Raw genomic sequence first — 21,687 nt, forward strand, 5'->3', positions numbered from 1 at the left:
TTCAGCTTAGTGGTGAAACAGCATTATCAATCCAAAACAATTTTAGAGGACTCTAGGGCCACCTAAATATCCTCTTTAATTTTAGCAGAGGTGTTTCTTTTTATGTATATATACTGTATAATAATTTTTATTAAATTTTCTGTTTTACAATTTCAAATAAACATTTTACAAATTTTAAAATATCCAGTCACTTCCCTTCTTCTTTCCATGGTTCATTTTACATATCATAAATCCCTGCATATTTTACTATAACAATTCAAATCAATTTTCCACTTTTACATCCATCAAAAATGATTTACTCTGTTGAATTTATCTTAATGCTGCCTGTGTTTTTAGCTGTGCAGTTATTTTCCATATATTCAATAAATGTTTTATCAATCTTCTTTAAACATATGTTCTTCCTGCTCTCCTATTCTATATGTTAAATCTGCAAGTTGTGCATATTTTGTAAACTTAAGTTGCCAATCTTCGCTCACTTTCCATTTGTGGGCTAACAAAACATGGGCCACAGTTGTTGCATGCATAAATAACCTTTTCTGGCATCTGGGAATTTCAGTCTGGGTTATCCCCAGCAAAAAGGACTCGGGGGGGGGGATTTGGGGGGGGAGTAATTTTGAACATTTTTTTTCAATTCATTATAAATCATTTCCCAATACCCTTTTACCTTTTTACATGTCCACCACATGTGGAAGAACGTTCCCTCCACTTCTTTACACTTCCAACACTTATGTGATTCTGTCTTATAAATCTTAGCCAACCTACTTGGAGTTAAGTACCATCTATGAATCATTTTTAAATACTTCTCTTTCAATGAATAGCATGCTGTAAATTTCAGGTCACTTTTCCAGAGTTTTTCCCAGAGGTTAAGATCTATATTGTGTCCTTTATCTATTGCCCAGTGTGTCATCAAAGCTTTAACAAGCTCCTCTTTTGTTTCCCATTCTAATAAGAGATTATACATTTTAGACAAAAGTTTATGGTTATCTCCCATCAAAGCAATTATAATTAAGAGAGTTAATATGGATAGACTTACAGGGAACTGCTGGATTTTATGGGCGGGGGGCGGGGGGGGGGAGACTCAAACTGAAACCAATGGAAAACCTAAGGAGCCAAGTTACGGATTGGTTGCAATAGCATCAGTTACATGATATGTTTAAATTAGATAGAAAGAATGGATTTTTGGACCAAAGATTACAATCTGAAAAAGAACTCTTGCAAAACAAAGATCAACTTTTGTCTAAAATGTTTGAGTCTCTCCCCCCCCCCCATAAAATCCAGCAGTTCCCTGTAAGTCTATCCATATTAACTCTCTTAATTGTAATTGCTTCGATGGGAGATAACCATAAAGGTGTTTTTCTTTCCAGCAGATTTTCCAGCACTCTATACAGATTCTTCCTAAGAATAAGGTTCATCAAACGCTTACAGATTTTCGCCTTCCCAAAGACATGCATGCCAGCTGAATTTAAATCACGGCCCTCTAAATCTAGGATGTCTGCATTGTCCAATGCAATCCAGTCTTTTAACTAGCACAAACAAGCTGCCTCATAATACATTTGCAAGTCTGGCAGAGCAAAGCCTCCTCTTTCTTTTATATCTATCATAATTTTATGTTTAATTCTTGGCTTTTCTCCCATAGCAGATGCATTTCTGATGTAGACATCTTTCTGATCTATAATCATGCTCCTGATCAAAGGTTGGAATTGGGTCTTGGTGACTCATACATGATCGTGGGCCAGTGTGTGACTTAAGTGGTAGCAAATCCTGTCTTCCCACAACCCTGAAGTCATATTTGGGGTTTGGAGTTGGATCCTTTGTACAGTAATACCTTGGAAGTTGAACGGAATCTGTTCGACTTCCAAAACGTTCGGAGACCAAAGCGTGGCTTCTGATTGGCTGCAGGAAGTTCCTGCAGTCAATAGGAAACCATGGAAGCCCCGTCAGTTGTTCGGCTTCCAAAAATAGTTCGCAAACCAGAACAGTCATTCCCGGATTTGTGGCATTTGGGAGCCAAAACGTTCGAGAACAAAGCTGTTTGAAAACCAAGGTACAACTTTATAGGGATCCTATTTAAAGTGGGCTTGGAGGGGCAGCAGGGAGAGGATATGGATCCTTCTGTATCCATTGACAACTCAATGGCCATACACAGTGGAAGTGCAATCTCAGGCGTGTTTTCTCTGTAACAGGTCCTACTGAGTTCAATAAATGATTCCCAAGAATAGAAATCATAGTAAAGGGTTGAGTATCTAATGTGCACAAACATTTACGCAAGCTTATGTGTATGTCAAAAGAACAAATATTTTTTCTTAAAAAGGAAAGTGGGACTCATTGTCCTGTGCAGTTAAGATGAGGTGTAAAAGAGGAAATAATTATGGCAAATGCCCTTAAAAGGCATTTTCATTCATTTCCCCAGAGAGGGAGGAGTTGTATCTTGTATCTATTTAATCATGAGCCTTTGATTCTCCCCTCCACTCTGCTTTACTAGAAAACTCTTTTCCTCCTTTCATCAGACACCCGGGGGGGGGGGGGGGTCACTGCCTCTGTCTCTCTCCAGATTTGTCGGCATTTTGTGGGAGGGATTCAGGTGCATCCTGAGAATTTTAGGTTTTTTTCAGTTAAAGTGGATTACTGTGTTTTGTCGCTCTGATGCAATGAATCCACTTTTAAAAAAGAAACAAGACTTTTTGCAGTTTGGGTAAGCGACACTGAAAGGTGTGGATTGATTGAATGAATGGTAGGTGTATAAAAAAAGCAAACCGGGATGAATGCGGGATGAATGTTTATTCTTGTGTAAGCTACGAGCAAACAAATCAGAACAAATACTCAATAAAGACTGGATATAATCTCACCCCCATGTAAACTTTGTGCAAGCCAAATCAAGAAAAATAATAAATTGGCTGTTTGGAGGAGCCCTCCGTAGCTGTTTAAGGGCATACAATACTATTACTGGAGCGAATCGTGGAAGGTGTACATTAAACCTGTGTTATCGTAGGAAGCTGCCCTGCACCAAACCAGACTCTTGGTCTGTCCTGCTCAATATGATCAGGTGACAGATAGTGGCTCTTCAGAGTTTCGAGTGGGTGGGGGGAGAGAAAGGTATTTTCCAGCCCTGCCTGGAGATGCCAAGAATTCAGCCTAGAACTTTCTACATGCCAAGTATGTGCTCTGCCACTGACATGTGACCCCTCTCTGTCAGTGATGAAAACTAGGGTCCTTGGCTGAACTGCGCAACAAGACAGGACCACTTCTAGAGCCACCAGACCAGTGACTGTGGGATCTTGGGTGCTGGTCTCTCTTGTCTTCTCACATGACTACACTCTGTCTCTTGCAGATCTGGATCCCATAGCAGGAGCACTGCCACTTCCTGGCCCACTGTAACCCACCCAAAAAGCAGATGTGTCCCTGACTGCATCCAGCCTCCGACAAACCATGTTCAACCCGATGAACGCACCAGTTAATAACTACGTGGAACACTGCTACCTTCGCCCCCTCCATGGGCAAGGCCAACCCAGCACCATGGTGGAAGGTCAGTCTCACAGCAACAGCCAGGGGCAGCATGGGCCAAGAGCAGCTCTTGCTCAACGCTCCACCTGAGCCATCTGTTTGCCTCTCCTTCTGTTCTTTTCCAAGAGGGTTTTCCAACCCACCCAGCTTCCTGGAACCTTTTCCATGTTGCTATGTCTGCTGAGGAGCTATTGCATGGAACCCTTTAATGCTGCAGAGGATTTGTAGAGAAGGTTTTCTAGGAATGCATGTGCACATTCAGTTTGGGCAGAGGACCAGCAAGCTCTGCAGGTCCTCGTTTTCCTCTGTGCACCTGAGACAATGCCCTTGTGTCTCAGAACACACTCATCCCACCCCTGGAGGTAGATGTTGGAAGGGAATATTATCAGGAGCCTTGTTCAGGATTCGGTTGTCTGCCAGTACTGGTCTCCTCATTGAGGAGCCCCTGATGACATTCCAAGGAATCCCAGGGTGGACCAAAACATCCCCTGCTTCCATTAATGGCTCACTCTGTTCCTTTCCAGGAATCAATGACTTGCCATACTACCACCAAGCCAACTCCATGGGGAATCATCACACCTATGGGATGCCACCTGGAAGTGAACATCCTTCTCATACTGATGGTGAGTTTCAAGGACAGGCGGTGGCAAATTCATGAGAAGTAATGAGGGGGGGGCAAGGTAGAAGGGGACACACTGCAGCCTACAGACTTGAGAGCACAGATAAGTAAGCACAGGCAGAAATTCTGCATGCAGCTGGAGTTTTCTTTGATAGTTTTGCCATAGCTGCTACTCTTGCTGAAAAGGCAAGCTCTTGTGCAGTTTTCAAAGTGGCTTGTCTCTTTTGCTGTAGGACCCGTCGTGGTGACAACTTCCATGCAAGCCCCAGCACATACATCTCCACTTTGGAACATGCCTGTAATTACTAGAGGCTGTCCTGGACAAGGTCAGCATCAGTGGTCAACAATATAGGGCACCTCTCTGGGCCCACACCCCCAGTGGGGACACACTACTGACACTAGAGCCTCCTGCTTTTGTTCCTCAGTCTTGCTATGTCAGCTAGTTTACCTTTCCACTCCAAGGCTGCAAATGCACTGTCCATTTAAAGCACATGACTTCCCACAAAGGATTCTTGGCTGCTGAGAACTGTATCTGTGTGAAGGATAAACTACGGTTCCTGGGATTCTTTGCAGGAAGTAATGCGCTTACACAAGAAACAGAAACAGAAGAACCCTTCATCAAGTTGTCTTTTGATGCTCTTAGAGCAGGGATAGCCAACCTGGCCCCCTCCCCCACCAACCCCAGCAAGCATGGTCAGTGGGCAGGGATGATGGGAGATGTAGTTCAGCAACACCCGGAGGGCCATGGGTTCCCCCTCCCTGTCTTAGAGGGCCAGGCAACCTCATATGATAAAATGCGTTGGAGAATGTGTGGGAGGGGAGAAGATGCACAGACAGCTTGGTGACCTGCCAACATTCATTTAGAGCACCCCAATGCTTTAAAGAAATAAATAAACTCTAGATAGCCTTGGAGGCAGGGAACCCGGTCTGAAAACTTGGAGAGCAGCTGCCAGCCAGTGTTGGCAATATACTGACCCAGATGTAAAGTCTGACTAAGGATAAGGCAGCTCCCTGTGTTCTTCCTGTTTCCCACCCAGGTACTCGCTTTTCTACGCCCCGAAGCACAGCCAAGTTGACCAAGAAGCGAGCGCTGTCCATCTCTCCTCTCTCAGATGCCAGCATTGACCTGCAGACTGTCATCCGCACCTCTCCCAATTCCTTGGTGGCTTACATAAACTCCCGCTGCGCTTCAGCTGGTGGCTCCTATGGGCACCTCTCCATTGGCACCAGCAGGTAGGTGTTCCCTTCCAGGATAGGTCAGGTTTGTGTGTATTGCGGAGCCCCAACTTTTTTTAGGACCAGGGACATATTCGGAAATCTGAGGAACTGTCCTGGGCACCATAAAAGCCTGTTCCTCTTATAAACTTAAACTCAGTGCTAGACCTCTGACAAAGAGCCTTCTTCACTTGTATGCAAAATGTATGGGAAACTCTCATACACACCCAAATACGTCAGCCAGTTGTGGCTCCTGAGCAAATACGCTGTCTTTGCAGCACACATTAGAAACCTCATATTTTAAAAAGTCAAACATGTTTTTAAAAATGTGCTTGACCTACCGTGGACATGCAGACCTGCCTGTCACTCAGTCCTCCCAACACCCCAAGTTCTCAGTTTTCCCCAAACTGGCACAAATGAGCTTCCACTGCCCCTTCTTCCCACTCTAGCCATTTGGAAGCAGAAGCATATATGGTTTACTCTTTGGGGAAGCACACCAATGTCTGCCTCCAAAGCCAGAGCCTTTGGTGTGTGAGGAGCACTGCAATAAGGAGTGGGGAATCCTCACACCCAACTTGACTACATCTCCTCAATTCCGTACTCCTTAGCTGCCCAAGAAAGCCCAATTATAGATAGGGTAGTTCTGTTAAATTAAGGTAAGCCAAGTAAGGGGATGATGTACAAATGCACTCTGAACAAAATGAAAATAGTTCTATGGTCGTGCCGGAGATTAAAAAAAATATTACTGCTTATGTTAGTTCTCATTCTGCACTAATAGTGCCCCCCAAGCAGAAGTTTCTTCAGCTCCATGTTTCACAGCTGGATGGCATTGCCCATGCCCTTTCAAGCATAAGGGCTAGAAACTTTCCTTGCCCTTTTTATTTTTAAAAAAACTGAATTTGGGCTCAGTAACGCATTATGCACTTCTCTTGCATCATGTTACACATGCACAGCACTGCCATTATGCAAACGCTCATTGTGCAAATGGTGCATTATGCAGGTGTTCTGCATGCAAACAGCTTGTGCTTTCTTCTGTCACCCTTGGCAGCCCTTCCCTTGGGTTCCAGAGCCCCATGGGCCACCAGAAAGCTCAAGGGATGTCATTTGGCCACAACCCACCTATGGCTCCCTGTGGATCTCATGAACACATGCCTGGCCGGCCAGGGATGATGCACCATATGCCACCACCCCGTGGGATGCTGAAACACTGCCAGGTAAGTGGGTATCAGGTTCACCCGCCTGCCCCTCTCAATGTGTCACGCTCAAGCAGGTGAATACCAAAAGCCCCCAACATGACACCGCCATACCCATTGCTTACCAAGTCCCGTAGCCTGCCCACCCCCACCCCTGCAAAAAAACCCTCAGAAATAAAGGTTAACAACCCAGGGGTGCCTTAGCACTCTTGGTAGGCTCTTAGATTAATCTCTCGCATTCGTTTGGGAAAGCAAGATGGGAGGGACAGAGGGAGAAACAGGGAGAAGGGGCCTCCTTCGGGTCTGGGGCTGCACTGGGAGAGGGCACCATCACCTGGAGCTCTCGCCGTCTCTTTCCCACAGCTGAAGTCAGAGCCCAGCCTGGGCAGCCCTCTGGATGCCCTGAGCACCAAGTGCATGGAGGAGTGCTCGGAGGGTGACATTTCCAGCCCAGCCTCGACAGGGACTCAGGTAACATCGGGCCACACCAATGTGCTCACACAGACACCAAGCCTGCCCTCTCTCCAAATCCAGAGTCAAGTGTCCAGGACTGGCTCATTTGCAGCTAGAGGGGCGGTGGGGGCGTGGAGGAGAGAGAGGGAGATGTTCTCACCATCAGTGTTACACATAAAAACCATGGTGTTTCGCTTGTTTTTCCTCCCAACATTTCAGTCTCACAGCTGGATAGATCAACCCCACTCTAGGCCTGGTTCATGACACCTTTGTCTCTCACTCGTTGCCAGTCTGTCCACAAACCAAACTGCATGTGCAGTGGGATTGTGTGGGGCAACCTTTAGGGGGCATGGAGGGGGGGGGGAGGGGAAAGTCCTAGTGAGCAAGCAGCAGAAGTTATTGTGCTGATGGAATGTGTTACTCAGTTCTACTTTGGGTACAACCCAATATCTGCTCCATTTTGACCAGATGCCATTACATGAGTTGCTCACCAGAGAGAGCCCTAGCAGAAGCTGGTTTCCAGAGACGCATCAGATCTTTTTGGTTTGGGCAGGCATATCTGATGGTTGCAGCCGAGGCATTGGTGGCAGGGTATTTTAACTTACTGGCAACATTGAGATGATCTATCTTGGCTTAATAAGCCAAGGTATGAACAAGCTCTTTGGCTGAACACACGGTTCCTTTGCTCTTCCCTTTGTGTGAGTGAGCAAACAAACAGGGAAGTTATAGTTGCAAGTTGTGTTCAGGCTGGGGAGCTATGGTTAACAGCTTCAGAATGAACCAGGATATTTGAAGTTGACTTAATATCCTGACTTGTTCCAAAGCTGCTAACCATAGTTTCTTGGTTCAGATGAAACAAGCAAGTGTAATTAACAGCAGACTTCCTGGCTTGTTTTCCTCTCCACCATGAAGGCAGAGGGGTTGCAAACTCAGCCTAAAGGCTTGTTCATATTTCAGCTTATTAAAGTCCAAACTCTCCTATTATGTTTTATGTTGTTTTAAATAGCATGTTGGAATCCACCCTTAACCTTTGAAAGAGCATGTTATAAACAGATACAAGATACAAGTAATTTATTTAAAAGCATGGCAGAAAAAAGAAAGAATTCTAAGCTCCACTATGGTGGAAATCTGCCCATACAAATATACCTCCTCCTCCTTCTAAACCACCCCATATCATGTTTCCACACCATCAGTCACCCATGTGATACAGTTACAACCTACGAAAAGAATTTTTTGTGAATTAAATGTACAAAATTGCCTTAAACAAGTCAGATCATTGGTCCATCTCTAGTCCACTGGGGTCTCAGGTAGAGGTCCTTCCTTTCCCAACTCTGTTGGTCAAAGATGATACAGACCTTCTGCACCTGCTCTGCCATCAACTTATGGCGCCTCAGCCCTGTGACCCATCAGAAGGCACAAAAGAGATTCACAGACATCAGCAAAACCCTTGACTTCATCAGGCCATGAGGCCATGGGCGCAGCCGGGGGTGGCAGGGATGGGCAGCTGCTCCTCCAATCAAGAAAAATCAATAAACATTCATAGCTGAGATTCTGCCAAAGCCCTCCCCCCTAACAAAAGGCCTGCCCCCCCACAAAAATCCTCGCTATGCCTATGCGCTGGGTGGAGCATCATGGACAGATTTTGCCCCTCTCGCATTGGATTGGGGGGGGGGAGCAGACTAGGTCATTGCTCTGAATTGTTCCCAAGGTTTTCTGAACATGCTCCATTTCTTACCTCCATCCCAGGATCCCTTACTAGGCATGCTTGATCCCCGGGATGAATTGGAGAAGGAAGATGGGAAAGTAGAGGCTGAGGCAGTGTATGAGACCAACTGCCACTGGGAAGGGTGTTCCAAGGAATTTGACACCCAGGAGCAGCTGGTGCACGTGAGTGATGTGGGCCTGTGGGCAGGACTTGGGGGGGGTGGACAGGACGGGAGGCATCTTAGAACTTGGTGGGAACTGGAAGGGCTGACTTACGCAGTCCAACCCCCTGCCCTGATTAGCTGCATCAGATACATGCTGGCAGGGCCGAAACTAGGCTTTCTGTCACCTGAGTCAAAAACCCAGTTTGGCACCTCGGATCCCCTCAGATGTGTGTTTGCATACACACATGCACATACATATAAACACACACACACACACCTCAACACGTTTATTCGTAAAGGATATAAAAATAGGCAATAGATTATTTGAATTGAAAGGAATCCTAAGAAGTATTATGACTGTATGACCAAAGGGAAAGTGAGCATCCCTTCCTGTAAAAGCAAATTTTTTGTCAAAAGTAGAACTTCCATGTGCAGCAATTGTCTATCTGAGGTCAGGTTTTTAATTGGATTTGTTTGGTCACAGGATCATTACAAGACTGCATTACAAGACCATAAGATCAGCCAAGACCCTCTGGTTTCCTTTCAAAAAAATTTTTTTGTCCTTTTCTTTGAGGCTTTTTGTCACCCGCCCCTCCTCTTGGTTCTGTGCAAACCCTTTCAAGGAGTTTTGACATGTAAATTTACTCCTGAGTAAGCTTCAACAAGATTCCTTTCCATTTTATTTTTGTTGGAAGGGATGCCAAGGATTATCTAGTCCAACCCCCTCCCAATGCAGGAACCCAGCTAAAGCATCCATGAGAGCTGGTCCTCCAACCTCTGCTTGAAAACCTCCTGAGGCAGACCATTCCACGGTCGAACAGCTCTTACTGTCAGAACGTTTTTCATGATGTTTAGTCAGAATTTCCTTTCTTGTCATTTGAATCCATTGGTACGAGACCTGCCCTCCAGAACAGGAGAAAAGAAGCTTGCTCCATCTTCCATGTGACAACCTTCTCAGTCTCTTCTTTTCCAGGCTAAACATACCCAGCTCCTTCAACCATTCCTCATAAGGCTTGGCTTCTAGACCCTTGATCATCTGCACATGTTCCAGCTTGTCAACATCCTTCTTAAATTGTGGTGCCCAGAATTGGACACAGTATTCCAGGTGTGGTCTGACCAAGGCAGAATAGAGTGGCACTATTGCTTCCCTTTATTTGGACCCTAGGCTGTTGATACAGCCTAGATGGATGATGAGGAACCATTCATGAGTCCTCTTTGGGTTTGGACAGTCAACCAACTACAAATCCACCTAAGTTACCTAGTTCAACCCACATTTTACCAGCTTCCTCATGAGAATATCATGGGAGACTTTGTCAAAAGCCTTACTGATATCAACCCCCCCCCCCCAAAAAAAAAAGAAGAAATCAGATTGGTCTGGCATGACTTATTTTTGAGAAACCCATGCTGGATCTTAGAAATCACAGCATCCTTTTCTAAATGCTCACAGACCAACTGTTGAATTAACTGTTCTGGATTGTAACGCTATTTTCCCTTGCATATAATATTTATTTATTGGGGGTGGGGGATGTATGCCTGTATGATGAAGGCATGTTCTGGGGCTCTCCTCAGCACAAACATATAAATATAATAATAACTCTCCTCCTTCCTGTGTCACCTTGTGAACGAGCCTTCTTCAGCTTCATGGGGAAAGAGGAGCTCACGGTTGCCATTCACTTTTTCATCTTTCTCTCCAGCTGAAGCGCAGACACGCTGGGAGGCTGGGAGCCTCAATGGCACCTCTCTGGAAGCTTCGTCTGGAACAATCCCTGCTTCCACTCTGTAATGCTTTGCAGTGATTAGGCAGGATCAGAAGCTAAACCATAAATGCTGGTGGTGAATTGTGTTTGCCACTGACTTCCACTGACTTTTTACCTCGGCTGCATTGCTCCCCTGTCGTTGCAGCATATCAACAATGAGCACATCCACGGGGAGAAGAAGGAGTTTGTGTGCCACTGGCGGGAGTGCTCTCGGGAACAACGACCCTTCAAAGCTCAGTACATGCTGGTTGTTCACATGAGGCGCCACACAGGAGAGAAGCCCCACAAGTGCACAGTAAGTAGGGTGGGCTCAAAGAGCCAGCTGGTTTCTGTCCTGGGTGGAAGATCTGAGGAGAGACGGAGTTTGATGAGGTTCGCACTATGACTGTCTCCCGCCTTGTCTTCTTCACAATGAGTACTGTTTTTGTATTGCTACTATTCAGCTTCTGCTAACATCTGTGTTGTTTCATTCTCTACTATGTCCAGAACAAATGTAATTAATTTCAATGCATTTCAGTGGAATGGAAACGTCAAAAACAATGCAGAAAATAATGCAATTAGTTACATCACTGGTCTTCAACAGGTGGGTCAGGAGTCAGGACCCACCAGTGAGTTGTGGTCTGATCCAAGGTGCATCACAACAGGAGCACTACCACCATGCAAATATATTGTAAAAGATTACGAAATGAGTCCCCTAATGCATGTTTGGGTTAAAAGTGGGTTCTGGGTCTGAAAAAAATGGAAAACTGCTGATTTGCATAACTTGTGCGGACTAAAAAACTACAATAGTGAATACTGCTTTTATTCACTTGTGTGATTTCCATTCCTGATCTTGGGCAAACTTGCAGATTGCACTAGTTTCAATTTCTGATGGAATTATTTGACATCCCTACCCCTCAGCAGGGGTGCCTCAAATTTTCAAGGAGGCAGCCGGGCCCCCTCAATATTCTGCGTCCTGTGGTGGGCCTCGCCATGCCTACCCACAGCTGCGAAGGGGACCCACCAGGCCTTACCAGGCCTCCCTGTGGCTGTGGTGGGCCTCACAGACTCCTCCTGCCACGTAATGTCACACATGTGCGTCGTGCTCATGACATCACACTCATGCGCCAGGCACCCCCAACGTTGGGCAGAACCCGCTGCCTGTGACGATGAGCCAGGTTCCATCTTCCACCACTTCCATCATGTATACCTGGCTGTGAATGGGCGTGGCTGGCTGCCCCACTGGAAGAAGAGTGTGGTGTGTGCACAAAGGAAGCTACACATCTGGGTTGGCACAGAGAAAGAGTGATTTTGTGGGGGTGGGGGTTCCCCGTTTTGCCATACAACTACCAACTGCTTTGCTATCCTACAGTTTGAAGGCTGCAATAAGGCCTACTCACGACTGGAGAACCTCAAGACCCACTTGCGCTCCCACACGGGTGAGAAGCCCTACGTTTGTGAGCACGAGGGCTGCAATAAGGCCTTCTCCAATGCTTCAGACCGGGCCAAGCACCAGAACCGGACACATTCCAACGAGGTATGGCTAGCTGCCTAGGGTGAACCATGGAACCATGGAGCCTCACGTCAAAAAGATGATAACCGCCCCCCCCCAATGAAGTATTGGTATGACCCAGTTCTTCAGCCTTTCCCAAACCTCAAGTCTCTAGGTGCTGTTGTACTACAACTCCCATTATCCCCAACCAGCATAGGTAACAGTGAGGGTTCATAGGAGTTGCAGTCCAACATCTGGAGGGTCCCAGTTTGAAGCACACTTGTCTTACTATGAGGCAAAGTGAGGCAGAGAAGCATTCTATGCCTAAAGTTACCACCTCTGGTGAGGGACAATAATCTGTTCGTGTCCTGGCAGAAACCCTACGTCTGTAAGATCCCAGGCTGCACCAAGCGATACACAGACCCCAGTTCTCTGCGCAAGCATGTCAAGACGGTGCACGGACCAGATGCCCACGTCACCAAGAAGCACCGCGGAGACACCATCTCCACCAGCCGGACACTCGTCCTCCACAGCGATATGAAACAGGAGCGAGACAGCGAAGGCAGGAAAGACGAAGGCAAACTCATGGTGCCTGACTCTAACTTGGTAAGCTGTGCTACCAAGAGAGAAGAGAGACTAGATTCCAGTGCAAGGCGTATCATGGTTGTTTGGAGAGGACACACAGAGGACGGATCTTGACACTGGGCAGTGGTGGCTGGTGGTCATTGAGGCTGCTTGGGCAGAAGGCAAGGAGGCCAACAGTAGGTGGCGCCAGAGCCAGTGCTAGGCAGAGCCCACCAATTCCCTGCTGTATTCTATGAGACTGAGGAGAGGGAAGGTGGCAGCCAGTGCCTCCCCTTGCACTGTTCACAAGCAGAAAGTCTGGTAGGTGGGGGTTGCCAGAAGGCAGACTGAGGTTGGTGGGGCAGGTGCCCTAATGGGTCAGCCTATGAGGCTAGAATTTATTGAGTTCAAGAAGCACTGGGGGCCACTTCCCTCCTTACTTCTTAAGAAGCCCAGAAAGGATGAGGCAGAAAAGATGAGGAAGCTGCCTCATACCCAGTCAGAGCGTTGGTCCGCCTGGCCACACCCGGACTGGCAGTGGCTCTCCATGGCTTCAGGTGGGGATTTCTCCCATACCTACTTGCAGGTGCCAGGGAGCTGAGCTACAGACCTTCCCAAACCAAACCACACTGAGCCAAAGAGGAATTAGAATTAGTATCTGAAGAAGTGTGCATGCACACGAAAGCTCATACCAAGAACTAACTTAGTTGGTCTTTAAGGTGCTACTGGAAGGAATTTTTTTTGTTTTGACTATGGCAGACCAACACGGCTACCTATCTGTAACTAGAATTTGGTGGGAATTTGTGATTCAGCCAAATAGTTTAGTCCAGGAAGCTTCCTGTTCTTGCAGTCCATTCTTCAGCATACAGGCTCGGAGAAAGGAATGCTGCACTATAAATCTCCAGAAATTGGCACCCTGAGCATCTCGGCATTATTCTCGTTTTCCTTTCTACTGCCCTCATCCATTGCCCACACCAACTGGAATTTGCCCCAGTGATTAATCAACTAAGTAGATGGATCTACTGAGTAAAGCTGGCAGCCCTATTTTTTTTTATTTAAAAAATATTGTTTTACCATCACATGTTATTCAGTTTAAGAGGCAAGTTGAAGTAGTTATGGTGCTGGTTTTGGTGTTATAAAGCCCTATGCAGGTAAGGTGCAAGACACTTGAAAGATAATCTCACCCCTTATATACGCAGTAACGGCACTCTACAGGTGAGGGCCTCCTGCAGATACCATTTCATCAGAAGGTCGATTCTGCACAATACAGGAATCAGGCCTTTAGTGTTGTGGCACCTGCCCTATGAGATGCCCTCCCCTTGAATATGAGACAGGCGCCATCTCTGCTGTATTTTTGGTGCCCGATGAAGACCTTCCTCTTCCAACCAGCCTTTTAAGCTGAGAACTTTCCCAGTCTGCATCTGTACTAGAATTATTTCTATTGATTAATCACTTGTTGTTTGCCACCCTGGGCTCCTTTGGGAAACAAGCAAGTACCCCACTCCTATACAGGTCCCAGTGAGTTCAAGTGGTAGAGCAGGAGACTCTTAATCTCAGGGTCGCGGGTTCGAGCCCCACGTTGGGCAAAAGATTCCTGCATTGCAGGGGGTTGGACTAGATGACCCTTGTGGTCCCTTCCAATTCTATGATTCTAAGTAGCCAAGATCTCTCCCCCCCCCTGCATGGAACGCCTCCCCCCCCCGAGTTGTTGTGACGATTGCTGTAACCCTGCGATGTGGCTGTGCTCCACCCCCCACCCCACCCCAGAAACCGCAGCCCAGCCCCGGTGGCCAGTCGTCCTGCAGCAGCGAGCGCTCGCCCTTGGGCAGCGCAAACAACAACGACAGTGGCGTGGAGATGAATGCCAATGCGGGTGGCAGTTTAGAAGACCTGTCGGCGCTGGAGGAACCGTCGGAGCCCATGGGCAACTCCGGGCTGTCGGCGCTGCACAAGCTAGAGAACCTGCGCATTGACAAGCTGAAGCAGCTGCGCAAGCCCCTGTCCGCCAAGGGGGTCAAGCTGCCCTCCATCCCCGGCTCAGGTGCGTGGGGAAGGAGGTCTTGAGGGGAGGGGTGTCCACAGGGGGTCAGGCACACCTCTACACCTCCAAATCCGGATGAGCCTTGATCTCTAGATCTCCAGCTTTCATTTTTTTTAAAGGGTATGTTTCTAGCATTTGTAGAACGAGCTAGAAGTCAAAATGGACAGAAACTCTCCTGCTCCCCATTGCCATGTTTTACTTTGCTGCCCACCCACCCCGATCAGAAAAACCCCTGCGGATGCCCATAGAATAGGGTCTGCATAGAGGGTTTCCCATAGGCAGGAGGCAGGGAGAATAACAAGGCCCATTGTTGCTCTTCAAGATGGCTGCCAGCAGAGCCGCTTCAGTGCTGGGCAAGGCTGCTCTCCTATTTTACCTCTTGCAGTGAAATAACCTCTTGCAGATACTGTTGGCCTTGGTCTTGTGGTCCGCTCTTCTTTCTTTAGCCATTTAGCACTGCCCCCTCCCAATCAGGTCACAGAGCTGGTTGAGCCATGTTTCTGCCTGCCCTGCAGCTGACATCACATACGATGCTCTAAATATGACTGACAGGTGCCCAGGTCTCGCAGAGGAGGAGCCCTTTCTCCATTCTGCCAGGCCTTGCCTCGGGCCTAGTAAGCCGGCTGCAAACCATGGGCTTAGCTTTGGGCCTGGCTTTTTGTAATGTGTTTTCTCTGTCCTTTTAGTCAACTGTTCTGCTTCTTCGCAGGCTCCACGAGAGAGATGCCTGGCTTGTGTGGGCCCCCCTCTGCTGTCTCTCACCGGCGCATCATGGAGCTGTCATCGGGAGACCTGCCCTCCCTATCCATGCCCGGTGAGCGCCGTGGTAGCACCACCAGCACCATCAGCTCGGCCTACACCGTCAGCCGCCGCTCCTCCATGGTGTCACCATACCTGCCGGCTGCAGGAGGCCCTAATGGGGTGGGCCCACCTGACGTGTATGACCCCATCTCCCCTGACACCTCCAGGCGCTCCAGCGAGGCCAGCCACTGCGGAGGTCTTCCAGGACTGGGCAACCTGACACCGGCCCAGCAATACCGCCTCAAAGCCAAGTATGCCGCTGCGACAGGCGGACCGCCTCCAACCCCTCTACCCAGTATGGAGAGGGCTGCTCAGCCCAGCCTCATGGCGGATTACTCAGGCTCTGCCCTGCCTCCTTTCATGCACCGACACAGTGCCAACGAATACCACAGGTGCAGCTCTGGCATCCTCCACCCCCACCTGGCACTTGGCCACGGGGCTCGGCGAGCCAGCGACCCCTCCCAGAGCGTGGGTGAGGCCAACCCGCCCCCCAGAGTGCAAAGGTTCAAAAGCCTCAGCAACATGAGCCCAGGAGGCATGGGCAGAGCCAGCGGGCAGGCGACTGGGGGCTCAGATGCCAACCTGCAGCGCCACCTCTTCTCGCCACGACCGCCAAGCATCAGTGAGAATGTCTTCTTGGAGAACGCTACCATGGAGAGCACCGGCCCATCTGGAGAGCAGGAACTGCTGGAGATGGAGCCTTACCTGGGTTACCAGGAGCAGAGCTACCCATGCCAGGCTGCGGGCATGGAGCTCCCAAGCAACGTGGCCCATCGAGGTGCACCCAGGGCGATAGGCAACTTGCAGATGGGTCCTGAAGAGCTGGAAGGCGGCTTTGACCAACTGGGCTATGGCCAGCCCCAATGCCAGATGAGCCTGGCTTTCCACACAACAGTGCGGCACTGGGATGGCGAGGGTGCGGGGCTTAACCCTGCACCCTCCTCTGCCATGGGGCAGTGCCACTCTGCCCAGTACGCAGTCCCAGATGCCAAGCACATGGGAGTAGAAGGTCATGGGGGTGAAGGCCAGCAGGGCACTTTCCAGTTGGGCCAGGCCCACATCAAGGCTGAGCAGCAGTTCCAAGCAGCTGTGCCAGCTCTGGCCTCTTGCCAGGGCATGAAGCAGCTGGCGTACAGCCAAGCCCAGCCTGCCTGTGTCAGGGGTGAGGGGTACCACCAGCCTGAGAGCCAACAGGCCCCGTGCTTTGGTATGGGGCAGCCCCCCAGCAGGAGGCCCCAGACCCCCATGCTGCAGGTCAAGGAGATGATGGTTCGGAGCTATGTGCAGTCGCAGCAGGCGCTGATGTGGGGGGAGCAGCCAGCCGGTGATGCCATGATGGGCATAGAGAGCGGGGGACAGTGCCAGCAGCCCCAGCCTTACCCTGGCAGCCCCAAGTACCCCAGCTACCCTGCCAAGCCCCCACCAGCAATGGAGAGCAAAGCACTTTCAAGCCCTGGAGGCCAGTGTTACAGCCCAGGGATGGTCCCCCACCCGCCTGGGGGCCCCAAGCCGCTGAGCAGGCCAAGCAGCTTGTGCTACCAAGCCAGCCTCCCTTATGAGACCCCTGGCGAGGGCGGCCCCCACCGGCTGATGCGCTTGCCCCCTCTCCGCAGCCCTGAGGAGGCCAGAGGTTTCTCCAGCCAGGTACACATGCCGTTGGGCAAAGCTTCTGGGAACAAGTTGATGAACGCCCACCAACGTCACTGCCAGCCCCCCAGCTGCGTGGCAGAGGATCCGGGCGGGCCCTTCACCCCCAGGCTGGACATCCTCAAATCAGACTCTTTCTCTTACCTGCCAGAAGAGCAGGTGTCCAACAGCTTGGACACTCTGGACTTGGAGAACACCCACTTGGACTTCACAGCTATCCTAGACGACGCGGAGGGCCTCAGCCCCACCTCCCCACCTGGCGGCCCAGCCAACATGGCTGTGGGGGACATGAGCTCCATGCTGAACTCACTGGCAGGGGAGAACCAGTTCCTTAACACCCTTTCCTAGGACAGTTGGGATCATGGCTGAGACGACGGGGACCTGCTGTGAACAGGAACCAGATGGGCACAAGGAGAGACAAGGCCAGGGTACCTCTTACTGGGCTGGACTCAATAACTTGAGGTTGGGGAGTGGGACTGGGGGCTCTGCAGGGAGATTGAGTCCAATTACTAACTTCCAGGCTTGCCTTTTGGTACCAAATTGCATCTGTTGCAACCTCAGACCTCCTGTACAAGGTGGGTCTCTTGTTGAGAACTGTGCTGATGGTACTGGATGAAGGACAGGTGGCCATAGGAAAAGGAAGTGGTGTCCTTCCTCTCCCCCAGCTGGTAGAGCGAAACCCATCCATCCTCTGTCTCCCGCACTCCCCAAATGAAACCAGTATTCTTAATGAGCATCACCCCAAAGTGCCTCTTCTGCAGAGTCCCCTATGCATTGAGAGCTCTGACAGGCCATCAGCCTGGTTCTAGAGTTTGTTGAGCAAAGCTGCGTACCTAGGGCCCATGTCGGCCTGGAAAATTTTTATCCACAGAGGAACATGTGCAAAAACAGGGCTTTTAGGCAAATTGAAAACTTTGCCTGCATTTAGCAGGAGCGATCTGTGATCTTGAGCAAGCAGGAATGTTGCCACCTGCTCATAGTTCCTTCTTGCAAATTCCACAGGGAAGGAAGGACTCCCAGTGGAGGAAAGAATTGACTCTGTGGTTTTGCCTACACAGAGGCTCTGGAGGTTGGTGGTGGGGCTCAGAGCATCTACTAAGAGCAAGCTCTTCTTTGCACATGGCAAATACACTTCTGGCACATTCAGGCCTTGCAGCTCTCATCTGGTAAAGCTGCTAGACTGCCTGGAGCCCTGAATTCCACATCAACCTGGGCATTCTCCATTAGCTCCCATCCTGCAGTTGCCACCATGACAAAGCTCACATTGTGATGTAAGTGTAATGTTGGGGGATGTGCAAAAACCTCTGCCCTGGCGGCTTCTGCTTTCCTAAAGATACATGGCTTTCCACTATCCCCATCCACACATCACATTTTTTAAAGGCGTACATATGTGTCCTAATCCACCTCTGGCTGTGCATGTAAGGAGTGACAGAGTACAGGTGAGAATGCACATATAATTTATACCAGCAGTTCCCAGTTGAGAAAGGGAGATCTCATTGGGGCTGGGGCAATGACGTTTTACATGTACACTTAAAAACAGATGCATGTGATGAGCCCACACTTGCATACATACATCAGGGACCTTGCCCGAGTTTATTACCTCTTGGTGTAGGAAAGGGTTCTTAAATGTCAGGCATTGAACAGAGAACTGAATCCTAGGGCTGAAAAATTAAAAAGTGTATGTGCACAACAGGCACATAAGCAGACCATAGTGAGCCAGCTGGAGGAACAGCATAGCACACATTATTGAAGTGCCTCACATGCTCATAACTCAGACAAGCAAACTCAGACAAGGGACGACAAACTTCCAAAGACCCGCCCCTGTGCCCTAAGATCACAGGTCAGTCCAGCCCGCAAGAAAAATCCTTCTTGAACCTAAAAGGTAAAAGGTAAAGGTCTTGCCAGACTCTAGGGTTGTGAGCCCATCTCACTCAAGAGGCCGGGGGCCAGCGCTGTCCGCAGACACTTCCGGGTCACGAGCCAGCGCAGCACACGGAAACGCCGTTTACCTTCCCGCCAGTAAGCGGTCCCTATTTATCTACTTGCACCCGGGGGTGCTTTCGAACTGCTAGGTTGGCAGGCACTGGGACCGAGCAACGGGAGCACACCCCGCCGCGGGGATTCGAACCGCCGACCTTTCGATCGGCAAGCCCTAGGCACTGAGGCTTTTACCCACAGCGCCACCCGTGTCCCCCTTCTTGAACCTAAATCAGTTCAAAGGCAGGTTCACGCATGTGTGTTGCATCACTTGAGTTGGGCTGCATATCTGGAGAACATCTACCTCCTTTTGAATCTCCCAGTTTGGCAGGAAGCAAGGCAGCCACAACTGCCCCTGCTGCTTCACTCCTTCCTTGGCCCTTCTGTCCTTCCCAACCTCTTTTAATGACCTGGGTTCCAGGGATGTGCCACATGGGACACTGGTTGCCTTGACTCCCACTGCATTTGGGGATCTGAAGGCTTTTTACAGGTTGCAGCCTGGCAACTCCACAGGAAAGCAAATACATCCCTTCCTCTAGTCTAGAGAAACATTGGCTAGAGGCAGCTCCTGCCATCTCAGTGTTCAATGGGAGGGAAAGTTGCTTTGCTACACAGCTGCTTTGGGGGTTGTTTGTTTTTAACATGCAAAAACCTGGTTGGGGCGGGCAACCCTCAATCTGTGGCACTTGTGCTCAGCTGGTGAGCTATAGCTCCTGCCATCTATTCAGGCCAGGTTCCCCAAATAGTTCAGAGGCTGGGTTCTTCCGTTCTGAATTTACATACAAAGATGGTGTACTTTGTTCACAGGCTACAAATAAGCCGGGGGGGGGGGGGGAGAGACTTGGAGGTAATGTTCAAACAGACCCAGCTGACTAAGCAAAACAAGTGCTGCAAAAGCTCTGGAGGGTTTAAGCGTTGAGATGGACAACCATGAGAGTGGTGTTAAGAGTTAAAAGGAGTCACCATCCCCTGTGGTGTTGGGACACTGGCCCCATTGTCACCTCTTCTAAACAGGTTTTGTTAGGCTTTCAAAAACCTGTTTGACCAAAGATGACCCAAGAGAGTGAGCAGAGCCAAGGCCAGTGATGCTTTTTGTCACCTCTCCTAAACACATTGTCTGTTACATGCCTGAGCCCTTGTCTTCTTTGTGCAAAGCAGATGGGGATTCCCTGCTTCCGGGAACAAAACATACCAGGGGAAGCACAAGCAGCTTAGTTCTACCACATCTATCTGGTTCAGTATTGTCTACAATATGCTGAGTGGCAGCCTCTCTCTCCTGGGTTGGGAGCAGGAGTCTTGATTCAGCCCTGCCTGGAGTCCCTGGGTATGGCGCCTGGGCCCTTCCCCATGCAAAGCCATGCTCCACCACTGAGCACCAGCTTCTATCACTGAGCTAGCACCTTCTCCCCCTCCCTAGTCTCCCTCAGGTACTTATCCCAATGCCCTGCACTCAAGCATCCTCCTCCAAGCAAAAGAAAAAGGGAAAAGGGGGTGGGGGAGAACCTAAGTTAAACTTGAGAAACCAAAGAAACCTTTCATCCTTTTTAGCTTTTGTTTTGTATCTTCCTTTTGTATTTTAGCTGGGAAGCCAGACCAATGCCTGTCCCTTCCAGGTGATTTTTTCATCTATGGGAAGGGGAAAGTATTAAAGCAAAAGGGTGGGTGGTCGGGGAAATGTCTAGGCATATCATAGTGACATGTATTTTTATGGATTGTATATAGGTGTGTGAGTATTTTTTACCTGTAAATCTTTTTCTCTCTTTTTTAAAGAGAAAAAACACAATAAAATGAAAATTGAAAATATTTCCTAAGGGAGGGGAAGCAAATCTGTCCCTTTTATACACATTGAAAGAGACTCATATAGTTGAGGAACTGCACCTAGCAGTCATCTAGCCTGTCTTTTTAGCCTTGGTCTTCTTGCCCCCAAATGTTTCTCCTCCCTAATGTAACCCTGGTTCTCATCATGCATTACAGCATCCATGGTCTCAGGTTAATTATTATTATTTTAATACAAACTTCTTAATTGAAACTGATTCTCCCTCCTTATTATCTCCTTGCATCCATCTTGGTCACTTTTAAATATTTTAAAAACACGTCCAACTGCTCCAAGAATGGGGGAGATAGCTTTGCAAGTGACTGTAACAAGTGCCCAGCCAGCTACCACTGTGTACTGCATACTCTCACTTGGGCTATAGCTTCAGCATACTGAAAACCAAGAGAACGGGTTGATCTTGATCTAGGAAATGCACTGAGCTTCCATAGTGGGCTTATGACCAAAATAATGTAGGCAATCTTCTACTGATTAACCTTTGCTTATTCAGTAGATTTCTGGATGGGAATGGCTCCTACAAGCTGCTTGTAACAGCTCCTTCCAGCCAGCTGAATCGCAGGTGATATAGAGTTGCAGCTGATTGGGTGGTCAATAATGGATCCTTTTCAAATTGGGCAGCGTAAGGTGAGGTGCAGCACATTCCCGTTTCACCTTGGGTGGCAAAATGAGATGGGCTGCCCCTGGCTCCCATTGTCCCTGACAACTGGCAATTCCGCTGGGGCTGTTGGGAATTTGAGTCTAACAACATC

The 21,687-nt window shown here is 48.9% G+C and overlaps 1 protein-coding gene across 4 annotated transcripts in view; it reads left to right on the plus strand.

Moving 5' to 3' along the window:
* The window catches only part of GLI1 (GLI family zinc finger 1), a 109,613-nt gene extending 88,703 nt beyond the window's left edge, over positions 1-20,910 (plus strand). For 2 of the 4 annotated variants that reach the window (XM_028721294.2, XM_077923773.1), the window contains exons 2-13: positions 3,329-3,523; positions 4,026-4,124; positions 4,354-4,446; positions 5,158-5,353; positions 6,384-6,549; positions 6,892-6,999; positions 8,728-8,868; positions 10,752-10,901; positions 11,958-12,122; positions 12,453-12,683; positions 14,409-14,682; positions 15,392-20,910. In XM_028721294.2, the coding sequence (XP_028577127.2) occupies positions 3,427-3,523; positions 4,026-4,124; positions 4,354-4,446; positions 5,158-5,353; positions 6,384-6,549; positions 6,892-6,999; positions 8,728-8,868; positions 10,752-10,901; positions 11,958-12,122; positions 12,453-12,683; positions 14,409-14,682; positions 15,392-17,478 (3,807 nt within the window). In that variant the 5' untranslated portion in view covers positions 3,329-3,426 and the 3' untranslated portion in view covers positions 17,479-20,910. The remainder of the gene's footprint in view (positions 1-3,328; positions 3,524-4,025; positions 4,125-4,353; positions 4,447-5,157; positions 5,354-6,383; positions 6,550-6,891; positions 7,000-8,727; positions 8,869-10,751; positions 10,902-11,957; positions 12,123-12,452; positions 12,684-14,408; positions 14,683-15,391) is intronic. The other 2 variants (XM_028721296.2, XM_028721295.2) reach the window with 2 other exon arrangements.
* Positions 20,911-21,687: the final 777 nt, after the last annotated feature.

This window comes from Podarcis muralis, chromosome 2, assembly GCF_964188315.1.
Source record: "Podarcis muralis chromosome 2, rPodMur119.hap1.1, whole genome shotgun sequence".
NCBI lineage: Eukaryota > Metazoa > Chordata > Lepidosauria > Squamata > Lacertidae > Podarcis > Podarcis muralis.